The sequence below is a fragment of the Antennarius striatus genome, chromosome 16, assembly GCF_040054535.1.
Source record: "Antennarius striatus isolate MH-2024 chromosome 16, ASM4005453v1, whole genome shotgun sequence".
Lineage (NCBI taxonomy): Eukaryota > Metazoa > Chordata > Actinopteri > Lophiiformes > Antennariidae > Antennarius > Antennarius striatus.
In genome coordinates, this window is record NC_090791.1 from 6,799,573 (window position 1) to 6,826,449 (window position 26,877).

Genomic DNA, 26,877 nt, shown 5'->3' on the forward strand with positions numbered 1-26,877 from the left:
AGCCAGTCCATATATAAATATACATAATAAAAAAAACGGGACAACAGAAAGATGGCGTGAAGAGAAAAAAAAAGGAGAAAGTTGACATGAACAACACAATAAAAACCAATAATAATAACTGTTGAAAACAAAACATATATCCCAAGGTGCATCATTCAAATAAAGCAATTAGATTTGGTGACCATTCTCCTGAAAATCTCATTATATGTGGTGGGTTGAGAAACAGAGCACCAAAGGATGGAGGGAACACACAAGAGAGAGAGAGAGAGAGAGAGAGAGGGAGAGAGGGAGAGAGAGGGGGGAGAAAGAGACAGAGTGAGGGTGGGAGAGAGAAAGAGAGAGAGAGCAATCCTCATTCCCAAAAAAGGAGAGAAATAAAATAAACATGAGACACTATGCCAGGCATCAGAACTGTGTGTCACATACTATGACCAGTACACTACGAGTACTACTACTACTACAACTACTCGTACACAGACAGTCCACTACAAGAAGACCAAACCAAAAGAGAAAAAAAAATGGCGGCATACAATAGAGACCCAAAAACAGTAAACCCCATATCGGTTCAGAAATGCATATGGTTACAAAACACTGGCTGTTTGGATAACAAAAAGATTTTTCTCTTCTTTTTTTTTTTTTAAATGTTAATTAGGAAGAGATGCCAAAATGAAACCGATCCGGTTCAACCATGAAGACGTCGTCAGGCCGGCGACACGTTGGACACGTGTTCAAACTCCTCTCCTCGCCATGAAAGCGTCTTTGCTAACATGCTTCCATTAACATGTCGGCTAATATCTGACAAACGTACGCTACGCTAAAATGCAGGCAGGAACAAACACACCAAAGAAATAAATAAATCAAAAATCAAAAGCAGAGCGGCGTTGGTTGCCCTGCAGCTCGGCTGGGGAGGGTTTATGAGGTCTGCATTCATCAGAGCAATCAGACAGCATCAGGGAGCAAAGCTTCAGATCGTTTCTGCTGATTATTATTAGCAGTATTATTATTATTATTAGAAACAAATTAATTTCTATATACATCAAGTCAAACGGAGAATTAATCAGATGGGTTGTGCAGAGTTGTGTCATTGCATTAAGTAGTGCGATTACATTCAGTAACCTGTGACGTGTTAATGACATGGTGGGGGGGCTGTCTGCCTGTGATGTGTTGTGCGCTGTAACGTTACTAAAGAGCAGCTCTCCAGGGCCTCGTCTAAACTGGTTGTCATACTAATAATGTTACTTCACAGTACACAACGATTAAATGCCCATTTTAAGGGGTGGGGGTAGGAAAGGGATCAGTTCAGTGATGAACGTCTGTACACAACTTACCGTTGCCGTAGAAACAGCGAGTGGTTACCGTGGAGACTGACAACAACACACAGAAGTCGTCAGGGAAACAGAAAAAATATAATAAATAAAGGAACAAATAATTCTGGTAACAAAAGAAACCTGACTATATACCCCCCCCCGCCCCGCCCCCTCTGTTTGCCCCCCATGTGAAATAAAAACCTGACAGTGTCACAACTGAGAAGATAACAGAGGGAGGAAAGAGGGAGAACAGGGAGAGAGGGTGACGCTGTTGGAGCTCTGAGCATCATTAGAACAATCAGAAGGGATGCGGTGCTCTAGAGGACAGAGTGGATGCTATTAGAGAAGGATATGAATATGAGTTACACCACTTAAAACTCCCCAAAAACTAAAACGACTGACTGGACAGTGAAGATGAAACAAACTGGGAAAACTACCAAAGCAAAGTCAGAGGTCAGCTTAATGCTTCTCTATCTGTTCAAGAGGTTCACATTAGATTAACAAGACACGTCTCATTCCTGTGTGGTTAATAGAGTGTGAGACGAGCGTGTTTGGAAATTGGTTACAGGCACACTGGATATAATTCCATGTTTGACTAGTCACCATAATAAAACATGAAGACAAAAAAATAAAGAGCAAAATGGATTATGATGAATGGAAACCAAGTAGGGCATACAGAGATGAAGCCAAAGAGGTCAAGTTGCAGTAAGAAGAAAAAGCGCTAAGTTATTGTGGAATGAAACACAAACAAGCATGAACATGACTGGCGATGAGGGAGAGGAGGGAGCAGACACACTGAGACTAAGGAAGGGAAGAGGAAAGGCGTTTTCCTTTACCCTTCCTCACCTTTTCTTCATTTTTCAGACACATGGGGATCACAGGTTTAATCTGCTCTGAGGGAACTCATGCAGTAACACAAAGTTCAGATGAACAAAACAGGGCCGGTCAAATCCAACGCTGGGAGACGTGGAAGCATTCAGTCGTAAAATCATGCATTTAGTGTTTATTAAAATGACGGATTTAAAACCAGTGAGCTGGAGGTGTTGTGTGTGTGTGTGTGTGTGTGTGTGAGAGAGAGAATTGTGGTTAGGCATGCTGAACAGTCACAACTTCTCATCTGTCTCACAAATCCATGCAGTGATGATGACAATCCCTAGTGCTTCCTCCAAAAGGAGGGTTCCTTTACATGCAGAGTTGCACCCCATGTGACACACACACACACACACACACGCACACGCACACACACACCCCTCAGCTATTCTGTGCTGCTGTGTTTAAATATCTCACTAAAACTGTGCCACTGAGGAGCCGTCACATCAGTCACACAGATCAAACACACAACCTTGCAGCAGGAGTTAGTAAGTGGGTCTGTTGAGTGCAGCGTGGATTGTGCATCCATTGTTGAAGCAGTGTGTGTGCACACACACTCATCTGAACATGTTAGCTTTTCAAAGCCTGCGACACTGTAGTTCACACAGTGGGCTGAGCTGATAAAACCTGCACACACAGGTACAGTGCAGGTTGTTTCATGGTGATTTCACTAATTCACTGCAGTCATTCTATTTTTGCTGTGTTTTCCCAGAGATGGAACAATCAATCTATTACAAAGTGTCACCTACTGGGAAACGTGTGAAGGAATATTAACTGTGTTTCCTGTTCTGTGGAGCCACCAGCTGATCACAGCTGTGGACTCATTCAGGTTGTTACTATCAGCACAGGATTGAGAATTTACTGGATGCACAGTTGTAGTTGCACAAATGAGACGGCGCAATAGCACTAATGCTTCTCCTGTCGGGCAGGCATTTGCTGAATAAAAATGAAATATGTACTAAATGCTCAGTGCTTAAGATGATTCTGGCGTTAGCTGCATATTACAGTCAGTGTGACTTTCTCTGGGGGAGATGAAATGATTGAGAAATGTTTGTCAGTCAGAGCACACACACACAGACAGAGACAGTGTGAGGGGGCGGAGACGAGGTGTGTATGTTTTATGAGCGCTGCCTTAGGGCGCACATGTCACATTCATATATAGGCCTGCAGGACTATATATAGAGTGAATGGTGATCACACAGAGGCAGACAAGTGAATTACAGCCATTAACATGGATACATTGGAAGCACACAGGAAATCAACTTCTTCAAAGTGCAGAGATTTATTCCAGACAAAGTACAGTTTAACTTTAAGTATAGACCTTAGCTATTTCATACGGACTACACACATGCACACTAGAGACAGCTAAGCTGTGAGAGCAACTGCTAACCAACTCCCAATAGCATGCTCCGATAAAAAGAAACGTCGGCACTCAAGTCAAGTACAGCACAGCGACCGTCCAATCAAATCGACCGCTGAAAACTAAGCTAGTCCGCCTTTTTTTGTAGGTGCAAGATAATAAGCCACCCAGGTGAGACTGATTTCATGCTGAACATGTGAGTCAATGGTCCCATCACCAAAACTAATTCAACGTATGGCCATACAAGACATGCAAGAAAAACAAAACAACAAAAAAACATCCAGCTTTTTGCACCTTCTCAGCTTCCAAACTGAAATACCAACCATGCACACTTTGGCTACAGCGACTTATCTCATGCCAGTGGATAGCAGCGAACTGCAAGGTCACACATGGTAATAGTTAAACAGTTACGTACAACCATGGGATATGGTAGGCCTATATTTCAGAGTTTCTGAATTATTAGATACAGTTACTATGGCTACCAAAAATCTGGGGAAACATAGTTCAACAAACTCTGAAATGATATGACCAATTAAAGCAAGAGTAGCACAGCAACATCTGCAAGACAGGAGAACTGCCAGAGAGCATTGCCTCAAATAGAAATGTCCAGCTCTTTCTCCTCAGTTGAAAGAACGTATAAACACAAACCCCACAGTTTCTCCTGCGTCAGCCTTTGTCTCTTAAAATCCATGCACCATAAACAGACAGAGAGAGAGACACACACTCTACAGACTAGCCTTCACCGGCCCACCATGCAGCCGGTACCTCCACACGACTCGCTCCAGCCCAACGACACTATGACTGAGTACATGCAAAGTAAAAGGACTGAAATTAAAAAAAAAAGAAAGACAAAACCGCTCGCTGGATAATAACAAGTCACTGTTATCATGCAGAAACCTGGGGGTAGAAACATACAGTCAGGTTAAAGCAATGCCAGGGGCAACACATGTTGTTGACTGAGTGCAAGGGGGCAAGACGGGTGCAAATTGGCTTCATCATTATCTGTTCTGCTTGCTGATTGGCTGAAGGTGGAGGCGGCAGAGGGGGGTTGTCATACCAGTGGATGCAGGTGGTTGTCTTTCATTCTCAACCACACTGCAGAGGAACTGAGAGTACAAAACTAAAAAAAAAACAAGGCCCAGCCAGCCTCATCCATCATGCAGGTGCTAACGCTCACTCACACTCACACACACACACACACACACACACACACACACACACACACACACACACACACACACACACACACACACACACACACACTCACACACACACCTAAAAGAAATCACCACAGTAAGCCCATGCAGAGATCCTGGCTTACAGTGGCGTCGGTCGAGAAGTCCAATGTGGACGACTGACCAATTTCAAACCCAAATAAAACTGCTTATAAAAACTCAGAACATGCTTCAGTTAAGAAAAACAACATTACAATAAACCACCTGAGCTCACGTAGGACTGAACACAGAATAAAAACTGAAGTGAATAAATCATCGAAAAAAATCCAGAATTCATAAAGAGAACATGCATCGGTGTTACTGTGATTCCCAGCATGCTGCTGTCGCACCAGGAGCCATAAGCTTGTCACAACCACTTAGCCGGAGCACTGGGAGAGGGGAACACGGAAGGATTTCTACTCTAGGGAAGAAAACAAGAGCATCTGACAGCAATCTGCCATGCATTATCGTTCCACTGTGTTCCTCTTGTGCCCTCCGGTGCCGGCTACTCAAATATCATTCCAAATGCTGTGGGAAAATTTTGTAACATCCATGTGGATACATGTTGCACATCAGTAACAAAAAAAAAGAAAAAAAAGGAGAAGGCAATAGCTTAAAATGAGAAATAAGATGCGGCAGAGGATAAGTACCCAGCATGCCTTAATGTAGTGTTCTTGCACCCCCAAACATTTGCACCACAAAATCAAAACAAAAAAAAATAAAGAGGAGAGAGGCAGACTTCTTAAATTATAAAATTGAAAAAGGCATTGCAAAAGACCAGGGAGTGGGATACCGGTGGGCTGCATCAGAGCATATCACTAAAGGGAGCATGGGAGCTAGCTAGCAGTCCGTGATCAAGCAGAATTCCGATGGGAGTACAGAGAGAATACAGAACAGAATGAGGGAGAGATAGGGAGAGAGAGAGAGAGAGAGAGAGAGAGACAGGAAGAAAAATTACCTCAATCTTACGACCTTCCACCAGAGTGCCGTGAAGCTTTTCCCTGGCTTTTTCTGCATCTGCGCTGGTTTCAAAAGTCACAAAGCCAAACCCCTGTGACACGCGGCGGTGGTTAAAGAGAAATACAGCAGGTTAGAGACCAGGGACAATCCTTAGATCTCACAACTCAGTTTCTCAACAGTGATTACAACTAGTAAGCTGATACCCTGCAATGAAGTAACACATTTACAGAGAAATATGAGGCTAAGTTAGAGATATTATTACCCGTAAGAACAGAATCAAATGTCTTCTGTTCACTTACCTTTGAACCCCTCTCATTGAAAATAATCTCTACATCCAGAATCTTTCCAAATTGCTGTAAATAAAAGTGAGAGGAGAAATAATTAAACACTTTAATGAGATAAGAGCAAAAGAAAATCATCTTTGAGTTGTTTCTTAATCTACAGCTTGGTCACATTTCTGTACTTCAGGAGGTCGTGACTGCTCAGAGGCTGCGGTTATTGTGTTACGCTTACCCAACACTAGGTGTCGCTATTATACAGAGGACAATACACATTTAAATGTGTGTATCATTTCTATTCCTTTCACTTAAACTTAACTCTCTCCGCTTTTCTTCGCTTCTCATGTTGTTGCTCAACACACCGACACATATAGCAGAAAACTGAGCCAAAGAGATCAGTCAGGAGTTTTTGGTGTGACTTTTTTAGCCAATTCTCTAAACTCCACCCCGAGTCAGCTGTCTCTACGACACAGGACTCCAGGTGTCTAGTACCGATTTACTGATCCTGTAAAAAAAAATAAAAAATAAAAATAAAAATAGAGGCCCACAACATTCCCAGCCTCTTACCCCGAACATCTGCCTGAGGTCAGGGTCCCGGAAGCGGAAGGGGATGTTTGAGACGTGGAGCCGTTTGGGGGTTCCTTTGGCCTCTGCCGGGTCTCCAACAGAGCCTCCTGCTCCTGTGCCTCCTGTTCCACACTGTACACCTGCCTCCCCCTGGGACGTTTCCTCTGTCTTTCCCTGTGGAAGGAGACAAGGGACAAAAGGGTATGGAAGGTGAGAGGGGAAAGATAGCTAATGAAATGGCTTGTGGTAATTACTGCTGATGTTCTTAAACATTGGAAATGCACAGTTTCTTCCATAAACTGTTTGATGTGGGACTGCTGTAGCAAGATGAGATTCTGATGGATTATGAATCAATCAGAATCTCATCTTGCATGAAATATGATTCGTGTTTAGGGACAACACCAAGAGTAACGTAATGACTTGAGGCCTCGTGAACCCCCCGTGCTTACGTTGTTGTTGGGGGTGTTGGACGTGGTGCTGGCTCCATTAGCAGCGGCCCCTACGTCTGCTGTACTTTGACTCCCTGCACCAAACATGGCCCCGGGGCCAAACTCTGAGCCTGGTAGCCCGTTTTGAGGAGGGGGTGGAGGAGGGAATGCTGAGAAGGGCGGGGCCACCAATCCCTCCTGTCCTCCTGTCGAATCCTGAGAACCCTGCAGCATCGAGGGAAGGAGAGAAGAGCAGAAGATCACTTAGAATGAGGTGGTTAAAATCTGGCCTATTGAATTTCACTCTCACTTTCTCTCTCTCTCTTCCCCCCTCTCTGTTCCAGCACTCAGTTACTCCCCCATTCCCTCGCTGCTGTCCTCTTCCCCTCCCTTTTACCTCCATATCTCTGACAGGCATGTGTTTTCAGTCAGCCGACCATGAAATATTTACTGCAAACACATCTATTATTAAGAGTCAGAAAATTCGATACACGGTTTGAGGTAGAAACATGATTATGGGCTGGATGGACAAGTAGAGAGCAACATTAACAGTGTTATGATAACTGTGACATGTTTACCATCTTGTATCAATAATTAGATTTCTGAATTTTGTTAATCAACCAGTAATAATTCACTTTCATTGCACAACATTTACGTCAGGCTCTTTCTTTTTATTCCCCTTTAAAGCTGCATCAACAGTGGGCTCATCTACAGATGCTTTATGGCTGCTGCTCCAGCATTAACTCGTGTGTATGTGTTTATGTGATGACTCTGCAATAAGGCTCGCTTCGATCACTGAACACACTCAAGGACATCTTGGATCACTAATCGCAAAATCCTTTTAGGGTAAAGTGAAGGTAAAAAAAAAGACGACGCCAAGACTGGACAGAAAGAAAACTCTCCGTCCATCAACATGAACCACTGGTCTGGTCAGTCGGAGGCTGGATGTGGGCTGGGTGACGTCAACAGACACGGGGTCCACAGAAAACCTTTTTTAATCAAAGTAACTAAGACGTTTCAAAGTAAAGCAGCTCTCACTCCATCTTCTTCGACTCCTTTGCTCTGACTGCTTGCTGTTCTTCTGCAGTTTTGACCGCAGTGGCAGTAAAACTGCCAGCTGAGGCTAAAAAAGACCCATCTGCATGACGGAGGCCCAGAAAGATACAGAAGGCATGAGAGGAGGGGGCGGGATTCAGAAACGGGATGGAAAATTATGGGAAGCCAGTCAGGCACCGCAGCCACTCTCATTGTGGCGAGGCTGAATGTGTGAAGCCGGTCGTGTTTTGGATCTGCTATGGTTTCTGTCACCCACCCGACATGCGATTAAAACTCAGCATTTAGCTCTATTTATATATGTAAAGTGTGCTTGTTTAGGCTTGTGAAACACTTGTGCAGTTTGCCTGTATTGAGCAGGGTGTGTCTATGGATATATCCCTGCCCCCGGCTAAATCACATGGAAATTGGACAGAAGGAATGGAGACAGGAAAAAAAGAGTGACAACCGAACAAGATAATACTGTAATAATACTTCATAGAAGAGAAGACCATATCATAACGGAACACGAGGTTTAGTTTTTATACCTCAGAGGACTATTTAAGGGCACTAGAGGAGCTACTTGTGGTTAGAAAAGCTGCGTATTCACCAGTTATATAAAGCGCTGGCAGGCCTGAACCCACTGAATGTGTCATGTGAAAAAACTAGATTGTTGTGTTATATTACAATGATAAACTATTCTGTTTTGTGTCCTACATATTCATCATGGTTAAACTATGATGTATTTTAATAATGATAGTCGTCAGTATAGCGACGCGATCATAGCTGAGGACGCTACAGCCTTAAGACATTCCTGACCTGCTGACTATGAAGCAGCACTGCCCTACATGGCAGCATCATATAGTCAATGAGAGAGAGAGAGAGAGAGAGAGAGAGAGAGAGAGAGAGAGAGGAGAAAAAAAGAGTGGAAAAAAGAAAAGGAGAGCTTAACGGGAGAAAGATGGGGTTTGCGGGAAATAATGACAGACCCTATTAAAGTTTGGAGCCTGATTTCGACCCAAACTGAATTTTTTCACACCAGGAGATAAGACTGAATCTGTGGTACCCCCCGCCCCCACCTCCCCCTCCCCTCACCAAGAAAACGCCAACAGGCAAAGATGAAGATGGATCAAGTATCAAATGAAACATTCGGAAATTAACAATCTGATGCTCGGAATGGAAAGGCCATCTGGTGTCGGAATAATTCATCCTTAGTGTTTCTTTCTCACCTCATGCGTGTATGTGCACACACACACACACACACATACACACACACACAAATACACGCAGCAGTTGTGTTACCTGAGACGCCATATGTTTTTCCATACACGGAGGGGATGGATGAGGGGGAGGAGAGGCCTTTTCACAGCAAATCTTTCAAGCGTGCATCTGTGTCTGTCTGCTGACTTCAGCCTTCACCACAGACTCAGAGCCAATCGCCTACTGACGCTTCTCAAACTCGCCAATTGTGCAAATTCATACAGCATAGTCATCTGTAGGAACTATATGGTGCATATAAAGTTGCCAAGCGGAATTAAAACGCTCGTTCCAGCTTATTCTACCTCTGCAAGCCATCACTTCCCCCCATTGGTTGGTGAAGTAAGTACCCATGCCCCCACCTCCCTTTTTTTCCCCTTTCCCTCTTCGTCCTCTCCTGCCATGCTTGATGAAATCCAGGGCGGATTTCTTTTTCCACTTTTGAAACCGCCAGGATCCGCCCATCAAGTCACTCAAAGCTTCTGCTGCGCTGTCATGTCAATCAGAAAATAAGCCGCAGCCCATCTCCTTATATGGTCACCTCTGTGCAGGAGCTCCTGACTCCTGACCCCTTCCTGACTGTCGGCCAATCAGGTTACACCAAGGTTTTCCCTTGGAGATAACATCGTACTGGATCATACACAGATGGCGTAAGGGTTAAATTATTGAAATATATAAAAGTAATGGAATCACTGCGGTACAACAGCTCCACTTAGAATGCTGATGTCATTTTGCTGGCATTACCACAAAATGAATTTTAAAAAAAAGTAATAAAGCCAGAAAAGAAGATACTGGAGACAGCATAAGGTGCAAGTTTTTACTAGAGCTACAATGATTTGTCCATTTATTGATCAGCTGACCAATATATGAATAATCTGTAGCACTTTGATAATGGAATATTTGTTCTAGTCAACCATTTGGTGGATCCAATAATGCCTGGACCGCTTGTCCAAGAGGAGGAGGATGTTGTAATGAAATATTTTTTTATCATTTCAGAATTATTCATAACGATGACAACTGAGAAAAATAATTTGAAGATTATTTGATAAAGATGATATGATTATGCTCATCTTTTAAAGTAAATCCGGATAAAAATATGTATCCTTATATATTAGATTTTAAGTGTTAGTTGTTCTCCTACAAAGGGGTTGTTTCAGTACAAAGACACCCTTCCATTCTCGGGCTGACTTTAACCAGAGGCGAAAGCTTCATCTGTCAGAGGAATGACATCCTCTGCAGCACCAATCATCATTACCCTGGAATCCCCATTTACTACGTCCCCATCTTTTGTGCCACCATCGCTCACATCCAGCCACTGATAGATGCTGACACTTAACATTTCCTTGACCTTTAATCCAGACAGAATCACTGAGGATAAAAGAGCAGATTAAGATGCTCAGTCTACACCACCACAAATCCTTAAAAATAATACAAAGGGCAACAAAGACCGACGGAAACATCCAAATAAATCCAGTGCAGGGCTTGAACATTTGACCAAATTCAATGCACTTTTCTTTTTCAATGGTCTTATTCCTTTTACATTGTTTGTTACACTCTGCTGAATAGATGCAGTGAAGTTTGTACATTGCCGTGACGACTTTGGCAGGAGTGCAAATTTAAAAACCCCGTCTTACTGCATCAGCAGGAACAAGAATGCCATCACAGTGCTGTTTATTATTCAGGAGGAAGTTACCTTGGAACTACTATCTAGATTTAGGGGACTGCAACACATTGCACACACATGTATGTATGCACATATGTGCATTTTGGTGTGAGGAAAGATGCAATGTTCTCACACGTCTGCTGACTGCACAGATCCGTCGCAGTGGCAGTTAGAGCAGCATTAATGTTGGAGAATCTCATCAGGGCTGAATGTGCAGCGGGAGCACCCTGAGGTGGAGGAGTGTCACACAGTGCATCAGCCCACAGCTTCTGCGGACTCTGCCTTTGACATTTGTGTTGAATCTGCAGCATTTTTTTGTTTTTTAATGCCGCGATCACATAACAGTGCCACAACAATATCCCAACGTCTTCACCGCCTTTTGTTTGTTTACAACAAGCAGGAAAGCTGCAGAACATCGTAGGTCTAGCATGTGATTTTAAATAGCAGCCCAGTGCCTTGCGAGCTAAGAGGCACGACATAAAAGCAGCGTCAGCATCTGGTGATGAGCAGTATTTTGCAAATAACAGTGTAACATGGTGTAAAGGAAAAAACTGATTTTCAACTTTAAATGGTGGCTGATCTCATCTTTGAATCGTATTATCTCCCTGATCTGAAGATTTTAAGATTGATTGGCATCGTTTTTCATAAAGACGGAAAAAACGTCAAAGCCCCATCCCGCCTTTCCACCTGGCCATGCAGACGATCACGCAGATGTACGATTCGCAATACCTGTCCAACCTCGAAGGGGATGTGTAAACGGGGGCTTGTGTTAACAGGTGGAGGCAGCGTCTGCATTTTCAGCCGCTCTCTAAAGTGTCACCACAACCAAAATACCCATGATCGCACGTGACAAAACGAAGATGTCACTGGTTAAGTGAGTGTTGCTTTATGATGCCCAGACACAACAACAGAAGTAGCTGTAAACATGTTATGAGTACAGCAACATTTCTACTGTGCTTGCAGCTGATCTCCCACATGCAAAACGCACACACAGCCCTGAGGGTAACTGACTTGGGTGTGGATTCCTTGCAAATTCTTTCAAGGCTTGCTGTACGCTTGCTCATCCAGAAATTTTAAAGAGATAATAGGGGATGTGGAACAGTTAGGAAGCCTCGTGTGTTACTCAGTATCTTGCATGTCATTCGGTGCAACAGTGGATCGGTTTGACAACCTTCCTTGCGGCTCGGTTCAGGGGTTAGAGGGATGTCATAACTCTTCCAGATGTCAGTAAACTAAAAGTGGACGTGGAGATTAAGCACACTGAAAGTGAACGTGTTTTTTTTCCACACCACCACGTATGCGGACATGTTTTTTTTAAGTGAAACTAAAGAGGCACAGGGCTTGTGAGCTATTCTGCTGCAGTAACGATGGATATTAGACAATCAAATCCATCAGTGGCCTCTTTAAGAAGGCTGTTCATTTATCACACACAATAATATAATTATGGAAATAAAAAAAGGTCTGTGTGGGGGGAAAAAACTCCACACTTGTTACCCTGAAAACTCAACAGTTACAGTACTTTTCTTCAATGCACCAAGACTGAAATATATTTAAAAGGTATTTTTAGACCAAATAGTTGCACAAAAGAAAATAAAGGATTTTACTAAGCTCAAGACTGTTGTTTGGATGTTTGAAAATACTATTCTATGACAGAAATTTTAAAGATCAAGCACAAAAGTCTCCTGACAATCCACTTCAGATGACATACAGATATCTGCAGATGCATGCTACCTAGCATTATTATTCTGGAATGAGGCGAAAACTGAAAAGTAAATGATACACACACTGAGCAAAAAAAACCAGAGAGCACGGTGAGTACTTTTGAAGTCTATTTCTTCTGTGGATGTGCAGGTTTATGCGCTACAAGCCTGGGAGTCAGGAGACATCTGAAAATCAAGTTAAAGTAAATGGAATCCAGTAAAGTTGAGCACACCTGCTGCACCTGCTACCGTTTACAAGGCTGTCGTGACTCAGGAACGCTAATTTAGCTAGCAATTTGTGCATGTTTACCTAGTGACAGACAACGAACATCCTGCCAGCACAACTGAAAAGTACTCATTTGATAAATCAATCAGCCTTAAAGTAAAGGCTGCAAAAGACATTACAGAGCAAGCCATTAGCCTTTGCAAATTTCAGAATAATTCATACCTGCTCTTGAGCAGCAAACGTAAAACACAACCTTTCATTAACTACCACACCTATCTAGTCATGATATGCCTGAAGTGGGGCACAACATATCACAGAGTGTTTAGATGCTATGATGGTTCCTGCTGTGACACACATCAGTGCTAATATATCGAGAAACAGAGTGGATGCTGGGACTGAAAAATGATCACAACAATTAATATACTCATTAATGTCTTGTTTACTTCAACAGGCAGGGAACAGCAGTGGTGAAGTAAACAGTCAGATCCCCAAGTAAAATCACTTATTTTATTTCGTAAACAACGTTAATAGCAAAAATCCTACATAAAAAAAAAAAAAAAATTCGGATAATTTCTGTAATGTCTTAAAAGCACAAGTGAGTGCTCAGAAAACAAACCTCTCTCAGGATGGCTGAATTTCCTCATCATGTCATCGCACCTAAGAGCAACAGTCCCGTAACAGCGTCATATGAAAACGTGCTCCAAACTGAAAATGTTAATTTGATAGTCACACAAAAAAACCCCTCAAAACTGTATTCTTAAAATTTTTTTTGTAAAACAGTTCATTTCTAAACTAAATAGTTTCAACTCAAATTCGATCTTACTCTGTATAAGAATATTAATCAAATAATGTGAACACTATAAATTTAAACATCTTAGATCATCAGAACCGGACTGTTACTTGGACACAGATGAAGAATAGGTGTGTATTAGATCTGTATTAGATGGGGAATGTCACGTTGTAATTTTCGTCCAAATGCTGTTGGCATGCCCAACAGCAGTAATTGTTTTTTCAGTATTTTATATTCCAGATCCAGATGATAATGTGGATCACAACCAAAATCTGATGGTTTGTCCTTGGACCAAACCCTCTACAACGTAAAAAAAACAAAAAACAGAACAAAACAAAAAACCCAAACAAACAAAAGAAAATCCCTTGAAACTGTTGGAGCAACAAACAAAGCTTCACATATCTGGCAACCATGATGTGTGTGCGCAAGAAAAATAACTTGGCCACAATATTTACTGATTAGTTCGTCTACCTATTATTGGCTTCGGCTTTACTTTTAATACTAATGGATAATTAAACTGATGACAAAACATCTGAAAATCTCTACAGTGGTGTTTGACACAACAATAATGGAGATTTTGCATCAACGGCGTAAACAGCAGTGTTGAGGTGTGTCATCCAACATGGAGTGGCACTAAAAATTTAACAGAGCGCAGTGTGATTGGTGTGCATTCCCACATGGAAGCAATGACTGCCCCTGTCCCACCTCCATTTGCCATCACTCCCTTTGAAGAATAATGTGTTTGGCTTACAGCTGTTCAAGCCTTCTGGGGGGAGGAAAACAGAAAACAGAGGTGGGGGGGGATACGAGAGAAGGAAAAGAAATTAACTACCTAGACTTTTCGTTCACATTTGTGAGGGTTGTAGGTTTGCAAATCTATCAAAATTTAGTTACATTTCCTCGGAAAAGGAAACATTTATTTAAACGCCATGTATAATATACTTATTTTAATTCAATACAAATCTTTAGAAAATACACCGCTTGATTGTAATTCTGTGATTTACATTCAATGTGCTTGGAACTCCAGAAAGTTGATGACCAGGAAGTAACCGGTAATAGTAGGTCCTATCAGGTCAAATAAGGGTAGTGCCTATGTATGTGGGGAGTTGTTGCCATTCTCATTAATGAGATGTATGTTTGTGTGTGTGTGTGTGTGTGTGTGTGTGTGTGTGTGTGTGTGTGTGTGTGTGTGTGTGTGTGTGTGTGTGTGCCTTAACAGAAAGCGGAAAGCAAAACACTCAGGCAACAACTGGTGTTGGTGAATCCTGAAGCAACTGTGCCTCGACACCTGTCTCCCTCAATCCAGGGAGGGATGAAGATTAATCTGTATGGACAGCTTGGATGTCAACATTCAAGCGCTGGACAGAATCTCCACTCTCTATGCCGGTGATGCATGCAAACAGATGTATGACATATAAGATGACAGTCCTTATGAGCAGAGCATGCAACACACGACTCGCATGCATGTCGACACAGGCAGCCAAAGCAGCGGTTCCTGCCCCGTGTCTTAGAGCGCTTTCCTACCACCTCCCCCCCAAACGCTGACACCCCCCCCGAACGCCCAGAGGAACCAGAGAACGGGACAAGCCAGAACAGAGTCAGAGAACAGCTCTCATCCTCAGGCTATCTCGCTAATGTAGCACAGACACGCCCACCATATGCTAAGAGGAGCATAGCACACATCGACTGTATAAACATGACATGATATGACCCAAGTGTTAGCAGACCAATGCCTCCCCTAAAATACTGCCACGACTCCAGCAGCAGGACCAGGATGAAACGTTAGATAATCACAGTGTTGGAACAATTCATTTGCCAACAACAAACGCACACTTGGACACCAAGACCTAAAAAGTGAAAGGAGCGGAGCTGCAGGGACAAGCCTTGCTTGTTAGCCTGATGCTCTGCCAACTATCTGACAAAGGCCTCACCTGGGCCAAGAATCAGCCAAAAGCAGGCCGTGTCATTTACAGCACACAACATCCATTACCGTCCCATCAGAGAGAACTTCTAACTGCGACTACTGGAAATAAATCAGTAAGAGTGTCTGTGAGTTTTCTAGCTCTGGTGTTTCGGTCTTCTGTATTTGCCAGAGTGAACTTACCATCATCATTGCAGGGTAGTACAGCCCCATCATGGTCTGATCTAGAGGAAGAACCGTTGCTGACCAGCTCTCCACTTTCCCGTTCCGTGTCCTCTCCTCCTCCTCCCTCCGTGGGTCTATTCCTTCTCCTGTGCCTCCTCTCCTCTGTCTGTGCTCTAAGACCATGAGCCGACCGATGGCTTCAGTCCACGTCTGTCTCACACATTCAAATTCTCCCTCGTTCACTCCCCTCTTCCTCCTCCTACCCTTTGCCGGCACGCAAGCCTCGTCTTCCTGTCACTCTCTGCTTTTCCTCTCCCCGTCTCCTCGGCCCCGCTGCTCTGATCCCCCTCGGGCCTTTCAGTCTCTCTTCTCCTGACAGCCTGAGTCTCTTCTCGCCTTCTTTCTCTCTCCTCTCGTCTCTTCTCTTCTCTCTGTGTCTGTCATTCACACACTCGCGTTACACGTCCTGCTGCTCTCCCTGCTTCCTCTAGTTCCCACCCTCTTTTGAAACTTTCCCTCCCTCTCAGCTTCAGTCCCTCCTATCGATCAAAGCATCCATCCTTCCATGTAGCCATCTCTAATCCTGTGCCTGGATGTAGTCACAAAGCTGTTGCTGCTGTCTCCTCCAACTCCCTCAGAGAGAAACACAACGGGAAGGCAGGAGATGCCGTCTCCTTCTATCCACGCAGTGGCTGCATGAGAGCACAGAACACGAAGGCGACCCCCACTGCATTGCAGCTTTTTTTTGATGATTTATTTATTGCGTGGCAGCCTGTCAGCTCCAAAAAGCAGCAGTAGGTAGGCCAGTCAGTATACAGCTATGTAGCTAGCTGCGTGGGTAGGATCCTAGATCGCCATCTCGCTGGTGCAGCTGCCTTCAACACACAGATGGAAGCCTCCAAACGGAGAGAACGCCAAAGCCAAAGTCCATCATTTAAAAGCCCCAACCTGAACAAGCATCTGTACCGCGCTGCATTGCACCTTTTCTTCTGGCTCGGGCTCAGTTCCCTCACTTCCCACCACTGTATTGTTAGGAGGTGCTTAATTTGCTGAGATGAGAGTGCAGTTCCTTGCACTGCATTTTCATATGGGAGGGACTGAACTCTGCGGAAAAAAAGCCCTGATGCAAAGCTTTCAGACATCTGCTGAGTCTGGCTAGAAATGGGTCCAGAGGGAAGAGGGGGATGGAGGGAGGGCAAGATAAGTGATTGGAAGTATAGGAGGTAGGGGGGGGGACAAAAAGAGGTAGCACGCCTGGAATGGGTGGCTAGTAGGGACAGTGGGTGCGAGCGACAGATAACGGGATTGAGAGATAAATGGATAAAGGGCCTGGGTGAAAAAAGAGAGCGGGATGACAGGATTAGGGGCTGTAAGTGAGGAGGATGAGAGGATGAATAGGGGATGATCTGAGGATTAAGCACACAGACTGGACAACAGCAATGAACACACACACACGCAAACACACGCGTGAACTGTACACAACCGGTGATCGTGTTCATGCAGCTGCACACACACATGCTCAGACAAAAAGGCTATATCCATCCCACGCTAATCAGCTAATTCAAACAAACGCCCGCTGCTTCAAACAAAACCGTGTACAGATGATCAATAGCTCGGGCTCAGCTGCTGTACGTTAAGATTACAGAACACGTTCAGAACAACTCCGTTCAGTCATGAGAAAGTCAAGCCTAGTTCTGCTGCTGATCGAACCCAACAACGCAAGAGTGTTTAGCCTTATACATCTGCGTTTGTATATGTTGTTGACCCTGATCCTTCATGTGACTGAAACAACAAAAGACTGACGTGAATGGCCCCAAAGGGCAGAATGGTGACAAACACACACGCTTTACAGTACGCAAGAGCCAGGAGTGGCAGGTTAACGTTGATATTGACACCAGCAGGTGCACAGGCAGTTCCAACATGCCTGCATAACACCAGACGGTAGCGTTATCAAGACAAATGAACTGAAAGAGCGAACGAGCCCATCCAGCTGAGGTTCGGCTTCAGGAGCTCAATTTGCATGTTAACCAGCCGATGGCGAGTAGGAGACGGGAGAAGGGGAAAATGCATTAACAGGGACCCGTTTTAAATGATTTAGAAAGCAAACAGAGACAGTGTGCACGGGCTACCAATTTAACAGATGATGAGGGTTACTTCAGACGTATTCCAGATCCCAGCGTCTTCACACCAGGTGTTTGTCTTACAAGCGGATGAAACCAGGCAGACGAGAGCCAAAACTGGAAGAGGAATCTGCTCTGACGGTGAGGATGGGTAGAGTATGAATCTGTGCCCTGCAGGCAGTCGATCTTAAATAGCTTGCTTCCAGTCCCGTTTCACCTCTGCGCCTCTTCGATGTTTCATTGGCTCATTGTGTTTATGCCTGCTCAGTCACTCAGGTTGTTAGACATCTGTTCTAAACAGACATAACTGTTTACAGGACACAAGAGATGAGAAACTACGGAAAGTTAACTCCAAAGCAGTGGAAGAGATTCTTACATTGCCTTTTGATCCAAGTCTCATTGTTTCCAGGAAAAAATAATGCAAAAGGGAAAAAAGGAGAAAAAAAAACAATGCATAGGAGGAATGAGGCCTGTGAGAATCTTCCATGTTGTGATTTTGGGAGGGAGGATGGGGTCGGAAAGGCTCACAGACCAACACTCCCCTCCTGTGGCACTGCCAGAGAGCTGCACGTCCCAAACAAGAGCTGGAGGTGCGCGCACGCACACACACACACACACACACACACACACACACACACACACACACACGCGCGCATTGCAAACACAGACAAAGGGTGTGCGCAGACAAACACACACATGCCTTTCTCTTAAAATAGGGTTTGCACATGCAAACACACATTCACACACACGCACCGAGCCAGGCTGAGCTGCTCAACGCGCTCTGCTGCTTGGAGGTAGATAAGAAAATAGTCAGCCACCCTGCCGCTACGCTGCACACATAAGGTACTCATTACTGAGTGCAATATGCATGGAGAGACACTTAGAATGAGAAAAACAGACAAAAGATAGGCATAAAAAGAGAGAAAGTGTCAGAAGATGGGAAAGGTATTGTGAAACACTGCTGCCCGCCGAGTGTGCAGAGCCCAGTTTAAAAGGAGGTAATGGAATAATTTCTCTCTCCATTCTGGGGGTCAAGTTTTTGAAAGAGAAGCTCAATCACTACAAGTTCACCCTTCATCAATTCTTCTAACAGCCATCATTTATATGCTACCGCAGGCTGTTTCAGAGGAAAAATGAAGGAGCCCCTGCAGAAGTTGATAATTGTGTCCGTAATGATGTTGCAGCACCACAGAGCACACCCTGATATTGGACCGAATGGACAAACACCCTACAGTCCCCGGGGCCTGGCAGCATAAGGAGCTGGACTATAAAAAAAATTCTGATTGTATTATATGCAAAGATATTTCACAAATCATCCGAAGTGCAAATAACCTGCAGGAAGTGTGATGATGTTTCATTTTTGACACAGTTTTCATTTTTTATACCTCATTAATGTTTCCACTAAAGCGATTACATCACCGACGAGTAAACACTACCTCATTATAGCGCTTATTTATTTTTCCATTGGTTTGCAATCAGTTGCCAATCTCTTACCTGGCTATGAGGTGGGTATCCATGGAAACCAGGGTTCAAAGGCTCATTGTTCTGAAAGAGACAACAGGAGGAAAGAGAGCGGTGTGAAGACCTACGCTTAGATGCAGCACGACAGTCCGAAACTTTGAACAGCAAGGGTTAAAAGCTCACAAGCAATTTTGCACTCGGCTCATTCTCAGAATAACCAAAGGAAAAATGTTTGGGGGTTTTTTTTGTATTTTTTGTTACAACCTGTTTGTATGATCTATAAATACAAGTCAGCAAAGGAATCCTAAAACATTAAATGATGATTCAAACGTCTTTTATTTCTTAAGGTCCACAGTTATAAATGGCACACATGACGTACAAACAACAAACGAGGACGCTTCTACCTTACTATCCAATCAAAATCCACTGGTCTGCCATTGGCCGATCCCGCCCCCGTTCCTCACAAACCCTGCACCAGAAACCAGTGTTGTAGCTAATTGCTTCGTAATGAATTTTAATTGGATTACTTCTGTCACTCTTCATCTCTTTTCTCTTTCTATTATTTTCTCCTCTGGTAGCGTTTGCCCCAGCGTGGGCGGCCATTGTTTGCTCCAGAAGCAAGGTGAGAACGATATGAAGGAGGGAGAAACCCAGAGGAAAAAAAGAAAAGGGATGTGGGGGGGGGGGTGAGGAACGGAACAATGGGGAAAGTTATCCAAATGATGATATTTTGACAGCAGTGAGAGCGATGACACCAGCACCACCAGCCTGCTGGCACGCCTCGCAGAGAAAACACGACCGCCTAGCGAGCCTCATGCTGAGGAATGAGTCTCGCTGGGCGAGAGGGGGAGGGAGGAGGAGGATGACGGTCTGAGGGGGTAAGAAAAAGAAAGATATATGGGGGGGGGTGGGTCACTAGAATTCTAGCTGGTGTTTTCATTAAGTATAATTTGAAGGGCTACATGTTTCAAATCCAGACGCTGCCTTTCATTCAGCAAACAGCTTGGTTTTGGGTTTTCCAAAGCCGGAGATATGAGAAGGGCAGATTTAGAAAAGTCTCAGAAGATTGAGCCCCCCCCCCAGGCCTCAACCATGAGCCGCCTACTGCGGGAGGCATCCCTTCCTGATCGCGTTCAGCGCCCAGCCAATCGAGGGCAAACGTCTGAGACAGAGGGCCACAGTGACGGCAAGTTTGACACACTGTTTGTCTAAACTCACCAACAGCCCTCAAAGCCGACACCGACCCCGTGGCTCACACAGGAGACACTGTATCGGCGCAGACAAAAAAACAATACGGTGATGATGTATGAGTGAGCGATGAAGAGGAGAGGGATCCAGGCGGAGTGAAAAGTCACGGGGTAATGAAAGAATGCCATTAAAAGTGGTTTATGTGTAAAGAATAGGTAGGGATGAGAAAGAAATATTTTTATTTAGTGTGTTTGTGTCCAAACTTGGGCCCCGTCCTCCTTTACAGTGTCTAAAACAGTCCTTTCTTTGTCTGCCCTTTCCACTTCCTGTTTCATCTGGAACCAATTTCCCCCTCGTGCCTCGTCCCCATGGGGAACACTCTCCTTGGTGCGCCGCACTTACAGAGGAATGGACAGGCTCATATTCAGCCAAATAGTGACTCTCTTAGAGGATGCTGGTGCTCACCGCAGCTCAGAGAGAAATGCAGCAATAAGGGTGCTGCTCTTGGCAGAATATCAAGCGTATGAAGCTTTGGGAAAGTTTGACCTGAATGAGAAACATTTTTCTGTTTTTAATAAAAAAAGACGCACATTTAAAGTTACTGCAAACAGGGCAGCGTACACATTCTGGTCTCAGCGCACCACACACTAAGACTTGTCTTTTATCAATGTTTTTTTAAAGTTCATTAAGTGGCGGCCGGCCATCGAAACAGGAAATGTGATAATTTGGCAGCATTACTACAAACACCATTACAGGTGACGTTTGTTCAAATTCTGTGTTTTTAATCACGCTCGTGGTGAAGTCAGGATGACGTTCCGAGAACTGGTGGGGAAAAGTGGAACGCCAGTGAAGTTAAAACAAAATTATACCCCAAGCATCAAATTATAAAGCAACTGTTGGTTCTACAGTGGAAAGAAGTAAGAGAGGAGGAGGAGTTGAGGAAGAGGAACAGAAGGAGGGAGAGGGTAGAGTTAAGCAACATCTGGAATCAATCTGTCTGGGACAGAGAAGGGAGGGAGTACAGTGGATGGATGGGGAAAGGAGGGAGGACAGAGAAACACAAGAAAGGAAAAGAAAAGAAAGAACAGAATGAGCTGAAAATAAGAGCAGACGGGAGGTGGAGGAATGCAGGGAAATACGATGGCCAAAACCACGACGAGGGGAAAGAAATATAAAGCAGTGAAAAGTTTGTGAAACGGAGACAATGAGTCATAAGTGAAGAATGCTGTGATTTATGTTTTCTTTAGGGCTGGGGGTAGGGATCTGGGTCTGAACCTGATCCCTAGTTTTCAGAGAATATTGTTTACCCACACCCACACTAAAACACACTCTGTATGTTTCTATTACAGGCCTGCAGGTTAAAAAAAAAAGTATGTAAAAGGTGCCCACATTAAACTTGCTAAACTTCATTTTAAATGCATAGATGGAAAATGGATGCGGCACGCCGCCCTGAGCCACTTTTGCAAGTTTCCATTGAGGTAATTCCATAAAGTTTGCGAGTGAGGAGCGTTTGAAGGCGCCGGCTGGCTTCAGACGGGCCACATAAACACACTTTGTCTTTCTCTCTGCACCCCCACCCCACCCCCACCCAACTCCCACGAAGAGCAAAACTATAGGGTGTCTCTCTTGTTTATTTTGTCTCTCTTCAGCTTCCTATTTTAGGAGTAGGAAAAAAGTTGGGGAGTCAGTCGTTGGTAGGAGAAGAAGGGAGGAAAGAAAAAGGAGCAGTGGTAGGGAAGGAAGGCAAAATGACATGAGGTCAACAGATGGTGTGAGGGTAGGGAGGTGGGGGTGGAGGGGAGCGGGGTAATTAAGGAGCCTGCTGCAGTCATCCATTGAGCCTTAACCCAAGAGCCCGAGGTGGACCGCTCCAAAGATTGGCTCGATTATGCTATCACTCATGTGTGTTAAAAAAACAAACAAAAAAACCATCACCACCAGCTATACTGTATTTTTTTAAAAAATGCAAACATGGAACACTCCTGAAGTTCACCTCCACAGAAGCTTCAGATCCACAGAGAGCCTGAATGAGCACCAAGCCTCACAGAAACCACAGGATCGGAGACGTGGAAATCCAGTCATGACGTGTCGTCTGCAATCGACGCACAATTTCAGGCTAATAAATCATAACTGAGAGGGAAAGACTGCAGAGGAGCGGGACACGCTCTGTGTTTTCATCTAGTTGTCAAATGAATTCCAAGCTGACTGGAGAGACTGAAATGAGGCGAAATGGAAAAAAGACAGAAGATGCAAAGTAGGCACATTTCCATGAACTGTTTTGGAGTGAGAGAACTCGGCTATGCAAAGAGCAGTTGCATCAGACGCTGGCTAAATTAACTCCAGTAGATTCAGTCCCGACTCTCCACTTCTCCTGAATCACAAGAGGTTTTCGTCCCCCTTTACACACGCACACACACACACACACACACACACACACACACAAACACAAAATTTGGTATAATTGACATCATGATGTCAGTACTTTCCAGCCAGGAGGACAGTAACCAAGGAGACATCTGAGAGCGTTACCAAACAAAGAAAGAACTCTTAGCTCTCATGCTAGCGTGTGCTAACGTCCCACTTCACACCTGTTTCCCTAGGAGACCACGTGACACAGACGACTTGAGTTGGTGTATCAGTTCCTCTGATATCCTGTTAATCACAGGCTGTAATGTGTGATGCTTCACGTTCAGCTCTTGTGATGAGTGCTCAAATTGAGATTAGATCTTCCTTTTTTTTTTTTTGCGTGCGACGTAACTTCATTTCAAAACTCCTGCAATCTGATCCTGGTTTTACACATGGTTGTAATAAAGACATGAAAAGAGGTTAGAGATAAAAGAAAACAAAATAATATCCAGCAAGATGCTGTCAGTCTCAGCGCAGACATCTTTTTCTTCTTAGTTTAGAAGTTAGTCAGCTCCCATTTAGCAGATTAAATCTTTTAATCAGACAATGCTGTTGTTTCTATCAACCTTGTTTCGAAACACACAGGAACCACACATCTGTGGGGACCAAACGGAGCCAAAATAAAATACCAAGAACCCAAATAATTAAACGAACAGCCTGCAGGGCGAAACTTAAGTGATGGATGTTATTTGTCAACGTGATATGCTCCAGAAGGCAAAGCGCCACTAAATGATGAGGTTGAAAATGACGATGGAGAGAGATGATGTGCAAGGACACGAAGACAAAGACAACCGACAAAACCCTATGAACTGCTGTGTCGTTTCCACAAAAGCTGAAGGCCTTCGAATACACATTCTAGACCAAACAGCACAGCTACTGTTTGACTTCTTTGTTGCTTTGCATCTCATATTAAAAGGCATAAAAGTTGAATCAGACACTAAAACGTTTGTTTCCAAGTCTGTTGCAGAGTGTTTTTATTGATCCTCCCAACTGAATCTGCTGCCTCTAATCGCAGTAGACGAGCAAAACGTCATAAACACGCAGCAAAGTGTGTAATAACTACCATATGAAGGTTCACACATCTATTATTTCGTAGCACAGCAACGATTGTCAAAAGGCCAAACTCCATTCGGTTTTAACGTGTCACATGCATTCACACAATAAACACTGCACACCATGATGGTTCACGTTTTTCTTTGAATAATATCCACATGCAGTTTTTCTCCCCCAGATGCTTCTGGTTATGCTTTTAACATTCCAGCCCTGGCCTACAGAAAACACCTTTTAAAAATTCAACTTGTGCTGCACTTAAAGGTCAAATTTAAAAAAAAAAAAAGAGTCAGAATAAATATTACATCTGCAATTATGAGCTGGAGAGTTCACCGCAGCGCAGGTCTTTATGTACTCAGTATCGGCAGCTAATTTTAATCACATCCTTTGTGAAATAAATATCTTTCACTGTAAGTAAAATATCTGACGTCTGGATGTCAGAACTGGGAATAAAAGTAGTTTTCTCTTTTATGTGAAGACATTGCATTAGCATCTAAATTTGATTCCACTTTAAAAGCCAGCAGCCGTCAGTCTTTGTCGCACTGCCTCACTCCAACCAATAGGATGCTTCATTGTTTTCTGCCAGATGTATTTATTTCACTTTGTCATGGCACAGGGGACCGTGGGAATGCATTCTGTTATAAATGAAATGAGAACATGACGAGGTAAGGGCGTCAGACTGCCAAAAGAACACTTACTCCATAAAAGTCAAGAGCATTCTTGTGTTTGGACCAAACATAAAGTGAAAGCATCACACTGCTTATTGGATTGACTTATATTGCACGGCTGAATTTCCATTATTGGTGACAATACAATACTACAGCTTCAAATAGACCCCCATGTAAGGGAAACACCCAATCGACATTTCCCTCAGTGTGTGGGTGGAAATGGGAGCACATGTGACAGTTTGGGGGCAGCCTGGGGATGTAGGCTTCCAGGGGGGGGTGACATTATGGCCATAAAGGGACACTTAACATGTGAGTGTCAAGTTAAGTCACTGAAGCCAGTGTGCCAGATGAGAGCAATGAGACGGGGGAGAAAAATCAAACATGGAGCGCTCTATTTATTATTCCTCTTCTATGAATGGCGCCGCTCCTGCCTTCGATCTGATTATTCCTTTGTGCTTTTGTAATCAGCTGTCGCTCTTGTGCCAATAAAGTACAGTAAACTGAAGAGGACACATGGGCACGCAGAGCCAAGAGGTGGGGAAAAACGATTGTGCAACTTTGCCTGGGGAATTTTCAGCTTATCGTCGCCAGTTCAAAAGTCAAGGGTAACTGAGGGTGATTGAGCCGAGGCTCAAAGTTTAAAAGCAATCAATAGCCAGACGTGAGAGTTACTGCCCCCCCCCCGCCCCATAGAAAATATTAACACTCTCATCAGTACAGGAGGACACACACCTCTACATCTGTGATCCTCCTCCCAAATTATTCGCCTCATCTATCTGCTGAATAGTTCAGACGGGTGAACGGTGGGACGGTCTACCAGCAAATTATTTTACTTTAAAAAAAACCCTTATTAATTTTATCAGCCTATATATTGTCCAAAATAGTGATGAATCCAATTTGAAAGACCAAACTGGAGTCATACGTGTAGTTTATTGGGTTGTTCTAACTAATATTCAAGAGGGTTTTCAAATATATGAAACAAAAATCATTGATATATGTGCTTAATGGTTTTTATATTTTTAAAAAAATTATCGTAAAAAAACATTTGATATAATGGAAAAACAAACAGACTTAAAAAAATTCACAGCAAAACTTATTTGAAACTTTGGGTCTCATTCGCATCAACGAGAAGGAATCCGACAAAGAACTCAAGAGAATTGTTTAAAGCCCAATTTTAGGCGAATAGTCGGGAACTGTTAGCAACCAATATGACTTTGTCATTGGGCTCCAGGGCAAACTAAAAAGTTTATGTAAGTACACTTGTAAAAAAACAAAAAAACAAGCACCATTAAATTGAATGATCCCTGCTTGTGGTGAACGTGGTAATATTCTATCTGAGCGATCTGTCCATTCATATCAACCCACCCCTCATCTGACCCCCTCCCTTTGCTCAAGCCGGTAAAAGCGATCAGTCTGGTTTATGCCCTCTCCTAAATGAGCTTTGATCTCGTTAGCGCGACACAAAGCCTCTTTACTGCCAATGATAGGACAAATCTGCTCCGCCAAACAGAGAGAGGCAGACTGATAGAGTCAGGAACTGTCCTGCCGTTGGATCTGAGTGGACAACAGCGCTGCCTCAGGGGCTGGGGGGGTGAGGGTGGGGGGGGCGCATCCATGCTACCAACAGAGAGCGGCAGAAAGAAGAGGAGATGCAGGGAAGAAGATGGATAAAGGAGAAAAATAATAAAACATGGAGGATGGGAGAGATAATCACAGACACCCGGGTGGGGTGGGGTGGGGTGGGGGAGTCATGCGGGAGGGGGGGGGGGGCTGGGGTGGTTCATCTCATGACAAGCTCAAAGCCTGTGAACCAGGAGTCAATTAGCAATCTGGAAATATGCTTGGGGGAGACAGGAGGGGGAGAATTCAGAGGACAGCTAGAGGGGAGAAGGGGAAATGGGGGCGCAGGCTTGCTTGTGTGTGTGTGTGTGTGTGTGTGTGTGTGTGTGTGTGTGTGTGTGTGTGTGTGTGTGTGTGTGTGTGTGTGTGTGTGTGTGTGTGTGTGTGTGTGTGTGTGTGTGTTGGAGGGGGTTCGGGTTTGGATGAGGAAGAGCGGGGGAGGAGAACAACAAAAGAAGAGGCTGCTTTTTCGTTTATTACAGGCCTGATTTACAGTCAACCTGGAAGGTCAGTACCCCCCCCCCCTCAAACTCCTGCTCCTGATGAGAGTACTATGGTAATAACGGTACGCTGCATCCAGCGGCAGGAGCATCCTCTGGAGACATCCATCCCATCCGACGCACTCG

The 26,877-nt window shown here is 44.1% G+C and overlaps 1 protein-coding gene across 7 annotated transcripts in view; it reads right to left on the bottom strand.

Annotated features, from left to right (window-relative positions):
- Positions 1-26,877, bottom strand: part of LOC137609814 (RNA binding protein fox-1 homolog 2-like) — a 39,240-nt gene that overhangs the window by 9,500 nt on the left and 2,863 nt on the right. For 5 of the 7 annotated variants that reach the window (XR_011038382.1, XM_068337125.1, XM_068337120.1 and 2 more), the window contains exons 2-6: positions 19,353-19,403; positions 7,006-7,209; positions 6,557-6,730; positions 6,011-6,064; positions 5,710-5,802 (exon numbers count right to left, since the gene is read on the bottom strand). Coding sequence is in view for 6 of the 7 variants with exons in the window: in XM_068337125.1 (XP_068193226.1) it covers positions 5,710-5,802; positions 6,011-6,064; positions 6,557-6,730; positions 7,006-7,209; positions 19,353-19,403 (576 nt within the window). In the remaining variant the exon portion in view is untranslated. Of the gene's footprint in view, positions 1-5,709; positions 5,803-6,010; positions 6,065-6,556; positions 6,731-7,005; positions 7,210-15,756; positions 16,174-19,352; positions 19,404-26,877 lie in introns of those variants that run through there. The other 2 variants (XM_068337124.1, XM_068337123.1) reach the window with 2 other exon arrangements.